Genomic DNA, 8,405 nt, shown 5'->3' with positions numbered 1-8,405 from the left:
TTCTACCATTTCTGAGGCTTCAAGAGACCTAAGAGAAATGTTGTGTGAACATCCAGCTGTCCCATGCTGTGTTACTGATCTTCCTTCACCCCCAAACTTTAGTTCAAGAGACTGTATATATCTGGTTAGTTTCTTTCTCTTGCAGAGGTTGGATGTGTAAAATGGAGTAAGATGAAAACCAGAGAATTCTGAAAATGTCTCACGGCAAAATAAAGGATGGGGAAAAAAAGAAAAAAGAAAGAAAATGGATGTAAGAATCTGGCACTAGAAACTAAGTGTTCAGTAGATGGCTGTTATTCATCTTAGCCCTCAGAAGTTTGGGGTAAGCAGATATGTTGCAAGTTGTTTCTACAGCACTTTGTAATTGTATTAATTCTATAGTTAACAATAGGACAGTTTAGCTAAGGCTTTGCTCTGGGCATTGAAATGTAGAGGGTGTAAACCTTTAATGTTTTTAAAAAACTGTGAAAATTTTAATTTAAAAATTAAAATTAAATTTCCCTCAGGAAATTTCTTTTGCCTTTCTTCCTGCATACCATCCTACCATTAATCACCTAGTAAAAGGAAGAGACAGACAAAGTGGGAGACTAAAGGTTAAGGATAGGAATGCCATTGTACCCGAAGAACAATTCTTCCTCTCCCCTCTTCCTCAAGGATTCTCCCTCCTACCTCTCCCAACTTAAAAAAAAAAAGCAAACCAAGACCTCAGCGTCTATTTTCCTTAATCACTCTCTGCTATCCTTTACTGCTCATTACTAGTTTCTAAGATCCTTGTAGATAAGGACTGCACAAGTTTTTGCTGTGCAAAAAGTAGTTTCTTGATAAAATGATTTCATTTTTTAAGGCTCGTTGTGTAGTGGTGAAGCACTTAGCAGGTATGACGCCATCATCATTTTACCTACCTATCTAGAGGTACAGAGCTCTGAGCACAGCCAAGAAATGCTGTGGGACGAGTTTGCTCCCACCTCCTTGCCTACACTTCCAAAGGAGCTGGGGCCCATGGGACCTGCATGTGCTCTCTCTCACTCCTGCTCCTATTCCCTACTTCTACTGTTGCTGTTCTCATTTTTGAGCTAGTATTGCAGAGGGCATTGCAGTGGAGATGTTTTCTTTAATGAATCACCTATGACGGACTTGAAGCTTGTGAAGCCAAGTTAACCCAGTCAGGATCCTAGCCGGGCTATAGCATTACATCTTATTTTAGTATGCTGACTTATTCTGGGTTTACCCACGTGCCCTTTAAATAGCTGGCCTTGGACTCAGATGGTTGGTGGTACTTGGTAGCTCAACTACTGTGTCTACTGTCAATTAAAAAGAGCTGGCTTGAAAGTAAGTATAAGCTCTATTCGTATCCGATGGGATAGCTGTTCCTAACAGAAACCGGTAGGTCTCAATGCTGGGTTTTGGGACATTATCCAGATTTTATTTGATTGGTTAGATTGGGCAGTAGAAAGGTGGAGCAAGAGACATATGAACTGCTAATGTCTGTTTCCCCTCTTCCTGTTTCAAACTGCACAAAATATCAATTAGCGATGAAAGGAGCCTTGAGGTCAGTCCCCGCATGAGTGTCAATGAAACAATAAAGTCTTTGAGAAAGTCCTACCTTTAAGAACCGAAGAGATTTGGGTGGGTGGGGGGAAGGGGGGATGCAAAAAGCTCCTTTCCATTCCCTAATTCAATAGGCTGCTTGTTTTAGATTCACTTTTTCTTTGCACAGTGCTGTTCTGTGGATCGGGTCACTGTGCATCAGAGGTAGGTGTCAGAGCCTGGCTAATGTCTGTCAGCAACGCCCACTTACTCTTAGGTTAAGATCTTGCCCACAGAAATCGCTTTGACACATTTTAAAGCTCACTGTTCAGAGCAGAATAGGCACCCAGTCATTTGTCCAGTGGTCAACTCTTTGGTGGGGCACATGTCGTCTCAGGGTTTTCCATGCACAATGTGTGCATGTGATTCACCTGCAGAACTCTAAGAAATACAGATGCCCTGACTCCACTCCTTAGATGGGTTCTGGTGAAAGTATTTTTTAAAAAAGCTTCCCAGGTGATTCTGATACATCTTCTGGGTTGGTAATGTGGATAGCGAATGTTGTCCCCCATTCCACTTACTCAAGGATCAAGCCATCATCAGCCACCGGAGCCCCAGACACACACACCTCCTCTCCTGGGTGTGCCCCGAGGGGAATTCAGTATGGAGAAAAACAGGAAGCATTCTGTGCTCTGGATACTAGTCCTAGTTAGTTAAGATGCATTTCTGAGGAATAATTTCAACGAACCCAGATCCTTGCATCTTCCCATACCTAGAAAGGCACTAAAATCATTAACTTGAGATGTCTGCTCTTTGTGATTAGCAGTGATCCTTTTACGTTCGACTACATGTTTTTTTTTTCCCCACCAAAAAACTCCTGTACAACCTGGCTCCTCCCTTACATTTTTGGAGCAGTTCCTCAGAGCTGAGAGGTGTCTCCCGGCAACAGTTCTCAGTAACCAGTGGCTGAGCATCTTCTCTTAGAGGACAGAACCGCTCTGTTTTACTCACTGCTGTATCCCAAAGCTCAACTGCAGTGTTTGGCACAAAACCAACATGCAGTTCTTATTTTCTGAATCTTAAAGAGATGAGGCACCTGAGGCTCAGAGAACTTAAGATCACACAGGTGGTGGCGCTACTCGTCTCCCTATTACATTTCGCTAGGAAAACTTCAGGTTGCTGAGCGATGGCCGAAGGTCGTTTATTGAGGCTGCGGTGAACAGTTACAAAGGTCAAAGTTTGCTCTACGCCCGCCAAGCCCAGCTTCTCAGGAGCAATTCCCGCTTTGCCTGCCTGGGGCGAGCCGCCGCAGCAGTTAACCCTAGACTCCGCCCCATGGGCGGGGCCAGGGGCGGTCCGCGTGTCGGGAGCCGCTGCGTCGGCAGCCGCCTAGAGCTTCTGCGTCTGCGCGCGGCGCCCAGGAGCCTGGGTCGGACTCAGAAATGGCGGCTTCCATGTTCTACAGCCGGCTCTTGGCTGCCGCCACCCTTAGGAGCCACCGGTCCCGGACGGCGATGCGGGCCGCTGCCCAGGTATTGCGGCCCAGCCCGCCCTCGCTTTGAGGGTCGGCAGGAGAAAGGGCGAGGTGGGGGACTGGCTCCTGTGGGCGAGGTGTGAGGGGGTCCGGGGCCCGGTTCGGGGTCACTCCGCAGTCGGTGACATTGGGTATCAGGGGGTGCCCCGCCGAGCCGGCGGGCGGCTTGCCCGGGAGTGCTGCCCGCCAGGACTGCGAGCGGGCTCTTGTTTGCGCTTTTCTGTTCCAGGCTTAAGTTTGCGAGGAGCTCCAGCATTCTGGCGAGGGCTGCTCACCCAGTTATTGAGGGGGCGGCGGGGAGCCAGGGTGGGCTCCGTGTGGAGAGGTGGCGGCCGGACGCTTTCTCCTGCTGCTCCGGCGTCCGGCGCGGTGGGCCGAGGTTTCTGCGGCCCCTCTTTGGGGAGGGGGAAAATGCCCTTCAGATGTACTTTTGTGTCTCTTGGAAGCTGTCACACGTAGGAGTGGCTTCACAGAACCAGCCGTGCTTGCTGACTGGCCTTTTCTGGGACGAGGCCGGGAAGTTTCCCATCTCCGCCAAGTAGTGGTGTACTGTTCTGTTTAATAGCGGTAATGACATGATGTTTACCAGCTTACCAACTGGGGAAATAAGATAGTCTTTTGGATCACTTCATTTTTGCATGGAATATAGTATAATAGACGCAGGATGTGTGCGTGTGTGTGTGTATAATAGACGCAGGATATGTGTGTGTGTGTTTATGATAGACGCAGGGTGTGTGTGTGTGTAAGTGTGTAAGTAACGGAGCAAGGGCTTGTGTGCCCGTGGCACAGAAAGCGAAACTGTCAGGGGTTGTTTGCAGCAAAGTAAGCGTTTATTTGCAGCGCGCCAAGCAAGGGAGTGTGAGACAAGACACAAATCCACTACAACTTGGTCTTTGAGTTAGGAGTTGTTTTTAAAGGGGAAGAACAAAGAAGCTGGGATTAATCATTGGCTTGTGTAACTTCTGTGACATTTCTTAATTCTAGTTTCAGAGGGTCAGGTTGTCTCCTGTTTATGGTTCTCTGGCCAAATGGTCCATGGCTTGGGGGCCTATTAGCTCATCTTGCCCTGGAGAAACAACCTGAGTTTGTACTTTAATGATGGTATCTGCAATAGCAGTTTTAGTGCATTAATGATGTTATCAACACAGCAATTTTAGTCATTTGACTCTGGTTGATCAGTGTTCAGTTAGCACAGGATTGAAGTTGGAGGGGACAAGAAAGGGAATAAGCTTTTGGGTAGAGAGATTAATCATAAGTTCAGTAAGGGAACTTGGTTGTAGGAGGGCTCAGTTGGAGCATTTATTGTAGGCCAGGGACTGTGCCAAGCATTTTACATGTAATCTCTCAGTAGGCTTTTCAGCAACACTGTAAGTCAGTCATTAATTTCCACATCATTGATGGAGAAACCTTGGCTAAGAGAACGAGTAATTTGGTCTAGGTCACCAAGCAGGTGAGGTCATAGCTGAGGCTTAATTCCAGAAGTGTCTGGCTCTAAAACCTGTGTGCTTGAATCTGCTCTACGGTTTTTCCTAGAGCATAAGAATTAATTCTTTCCAACATTGACACTGATAAACTTGTGGAAGGGCATGATTAGCTTCCTAAGTCAATTCCAGAATTTTAGGTTGTGTTCTGAAGTAACCTCAGACATGTCGTAAATGAATTGATTTAGACTTTTTTTTTTCTTTTTAAAGCTATTCATACTTTCAACCTAGTGAATTCTGTGGTTTGCTTCTTAATAGGAGAAGTGATACTTTTTTGGCCTTGAACTTCCCTCTTATGGGTCTTAAAGGGGGCTGTCTAGTTTTTAGAAAATGAGACTTTGGTGAACAAATATGTTTCCATTCTTAACATTGTTTTTATACTTTTGGAAATTTACCTTTAAAAGTCTTTATCTCTCCATATAGAGATGCCTATTATATTGTCTTAAACACCTTCTCTTCCACCCTCACATTAAGTAATATAGCTTTAGAGTTTGGAATCACCTTAGTCTAACCCCTTGCTTTTTTTTAAATTTAATTTTTGTCTTATATTGGAGTATAGTTAATTTACAGTGTTGTGTTAGATTCAGGTGTACAGCTAAGTGATTCATTTATACATATATCCATTATTTTTCAAACTCTCTTCCCATACAAGTTATTACAGAATATTGAGTAGAGTTCCCTGTGCTATACAGTAGGTCCTTATTGATTATCTATTTTATATATAGTAGTGTGTATATGTCAATCCCTATCTCCTAATTTATCGCTCCACCTCCCCCACCCCCACCCCCAACGTTTCGCCTTTGGTAACCATAAGTTTGTTTTCTGTGTCTGTGAGTCTGTTTCTGTTTTGTAAATAAGTTCATTTGTATCAATTTTTTTGTTTTTTAGATTCCGCATGTAAGTGATATGATATGGTATTTGTCTCTCTCTGTCTGACAGACTTCACTTAGTATGAAAATCTTTAGGTCCATCCATGTTGCTGCAAATGGCATTATTTCATTCTTTTTTTATGGCTGAGTAGTATTTCATTGTATATGTGTACCACATCTTCTTTATCCATTCGTCTTTCGATGGACATTTAGGTTGCTTCCACGTCTTGGCTATTGTAAATGGTGCTGCAGTGAAAATTGGGTCTAACCTCTTGCTTTTGTACATGGGGACATAGAGGTGCAGGGCCTAAGGAATCTTGTTCAAGGTCACCCACTGAGTTTAGCAAATTCTCTTAAACATTTTGTTTAGTTCTCTGACCCTTTTCCAGTTTCTCTGTATCTTTTGTCCAGTGTATATTTGGTAAAAATAGTTCAGGTTAAATAATTTAAGGTATCTTCTTGTTTGTTGTGAATCATACTCCCCAGTAACTACATTTTTCCACTTTTGACTAAGTATTATTTAAACTAGGTATGTGATTGGATAGGTGGTGGGGTAGGAATTTGGCCAGGAATTTGTGGCCTTTTGGCAGTAGGAGTCTTCTAAGTGATAATATCAGGAAAGAAAAATACTTAAATGTGGGAATCTTTGTGATTATGCAGTGATTTGTATTACCAACATAATTCACAGCTGATGATATTTCAAGTTACAACTTCTAGTGGTGCAAGGAAAGGATTATCAAAATATTTCAGATATTTAAAAAAAACTTTAAAGTGGTATAAAAAGCTATCAGCAATACCTTATGAGTACTACTAATTCTTTGTAAATAAAGATATTTGAAAATACATATAGATATTTGAAAGAAACCATAAAAATAAACTTAGAGTTTTTTCTTTTCTTTTTTTTTTTTTTTTTTTTTTTTTTTCGCGGGCCTCTCACTGTCGTGGCCTCTCCCGTTGCGGAGCACAAGCTCCGGACGTGCAGGCTCAGCGGCCATGGCTCACGGGCCCAGCCACTCTGCGGCATGTGGGATCTTCCCGGACTGGGGCACGAACCCATGTCCCCTGCATCGGCAGGCGGACTCTCAACCACTGTACCACCTGGGAAGCCCTATACTTAGAGTTTTGCATCATGGATTTATCCTCAGCCTTTTTTGGAAAAATTTCAAACTGATAGGTATGTTCCAGCCAGTACATTGAACACCCGTATTGCCTTCACCTACATTTAACTTTATGCCACATTTGCTTTATCTTTAAAAAAATTATATGATATGTATGTATGTATAAATTATATTCATTTATTTTTGCTGAACCGTTTGAAAGTAAGTTGCAGGTATCATGGCACTTCTTCACCCTTAGATGTTTCAGTGTATGTCTCTTAAGAATAAGGACATTCTCCTAAATAACCACAATATAGTTATCATACTTAGGAAATTTAAAATTGCTGAAATACTTATACCTAGTGTATAAGTCAGATTCACATTTCCTCAGTTGTCCCCAAAGTGTCCTCTATAAATGTTAGATTTTTTTTTTTTTTTAACTAGGATCAGGCCTCTATGGTATTTTTTTCTGGTCTGTCCAGCTAATTAGGTGCCACTTAGTGACTGTGATTGCTCTTATATGTGTTGCAGCTGTTTATTTATACATCTGTGAACTCTGTGGTTGGCCTCATTCTTTATGTGTTCCTGGTAGTGTCTGGTATATAGGCATTCAAAAATGTTTCAGTGTATGACTATTTTCGTCAAGCTTATGCTAGGTACTCCCCCTTTCCCCCTTATTTTTATTATTTTGAGGTATAGTTTATGTACAGCAAAGTGCATAATTTATGTACAACTTCAGTGGATAGCTAGATTAATTTTTACGTAGGTGTCATGTACATAATGGTGTAGCCACCATTCAGATCAAGATATACATACAGTGTTTTTAGCTCTCAGAAGGCACTCTCTTTACCAATACTCACCAACAGAAGGTAACCACTTATTCTGACTTCCATCACTGTATGTTAATTCTGACTGGGTCCGAACTATATAAAAAGAAATCATATAAGTATGTATTCTTGTGTCTGTCTTCTTTCCCTTAAAATTATATTTGTGAGATTAATCCATTGTTTTGTGAGCAGTAGGTTTTTTCTTTTTTGCTCTGTAGTATTCTATTATATTAATATACTACAATTTACCCATTCTTCTATTGATGGGCAATTGAGTCATTTCCATTTTTTTGTCTATATGAATAAGCCTGCTATGAGCATTCTTATATATGCCTTTTGGTAGATTAAGCACTCATTTCTGTTGAGTATATACCCAGGAATGAGATTTCACAAGGTAGATGTATACTGAAGTTTGGGAAGTTGTTGGTTTTTAATATTAAAGTGAAACTAAATCAGGGAATTGAGCTACCCAAGAGAAATGTTATCCAGGATTTTAGCTTACCAGATGAATCAGAAATAGCTTGCTATTCTATGTGATTGATTTGTTAGACTAGTGGTTCTCAAACTGTAGCGTGCTTAAGAATCAGCTGAATAACTGTTTACAAGTGCAGATTTCTTGTGGCCCAGTCCAGAGGCTCTGATTTTATAGATGAAAGGGGGACCCTGGAATCTGCATTTTTAGAGGCATTCCCAGGTAATTTTGATGCAGACTTTTCTCTTTAAGAATCAGACTGTTTTGGGCTTCCCTGGTGGCACAGTGGTTGAGAGTCCGCCTGCCGATGCAGGGGATATGGGTTCGTGCCTCGGTCCTGGAAGATCCCACATGCCGTGGAGCGGCTGGGCCTGTGAGCCATGGCCGCTGAGCCTGCATGTCTGGAGCCTGTGCTCCGCAACAGGAGAGGCCACAACAGTGAGAGGCCCGCGTACTGCAAAAAAAAAAAAAAAAAAGAATCAGACTGTTTTGTATAAGATTTCTTTGAATTCAGTTTTTATGATACTGTTTCGTATGTACAACGTTTCAGTATTCTGTATTCTGTGTGGAGATAATGGGAATGTATGGGTGGATAACA

General features: G+C 42.3%; 1 protein-coding gene across 3 annotated transcripts in view; it reads left to right on the top strand.

Moving 5' to 3' along the window:
• The first annotated feature begins 2,917 nt into the window (after window positions 1–2,917).
• SUCLA2 (succinate-CoA ligase ADP-forming subunit beta) overlaps window positions 2,918–8,405 on the top strand; it is a 48,551-nt gene continuing 43,063 nt past the window's right edge. Inside the window, exon 1 of one of the 3 annotated variants that reach the window (XM_027116281.1) lies at window positions 2,918–3,059. In XM_027116281.1, the coding sequence (XP_026972082.1) occupies window positions 2,970–3,059 (90 nt within the window). In that variant the 5' untranslated portion in view covers window positions 2,918–2,969. Of the gene's footprint in view, window positions 3,060–6,479; window positions 6,586–8,405 lie in introns of those variants that run through there. The other 2 variants (XM_027116282.1, XM_027116283.1) reach the window with 2 other exon arrangements.

Source organism: Aethalodelphis obliquidens, unplaced genomic scaffold (assembly GCF_003676395.1).
Source record: "Aethalodelphis obliquidens isolate GAN/ISIS:26980383/991018 unplaced genomic scaffold, ASM367639v1 scaffold16, whole genome shotgun sequence".
Lineage (NCBI taxonomy): Eukaryota > Metazoa > Chordata > Mammalia > Artiodactyla > Delphinidae > Aethalodelphis > Aethalodelphis obliquidens.
The sequence above is the reverse complement of the archived record's forward strand: the minus strand, read 5'-3'. Positions and strand labels throughout refer to the sequence as shown.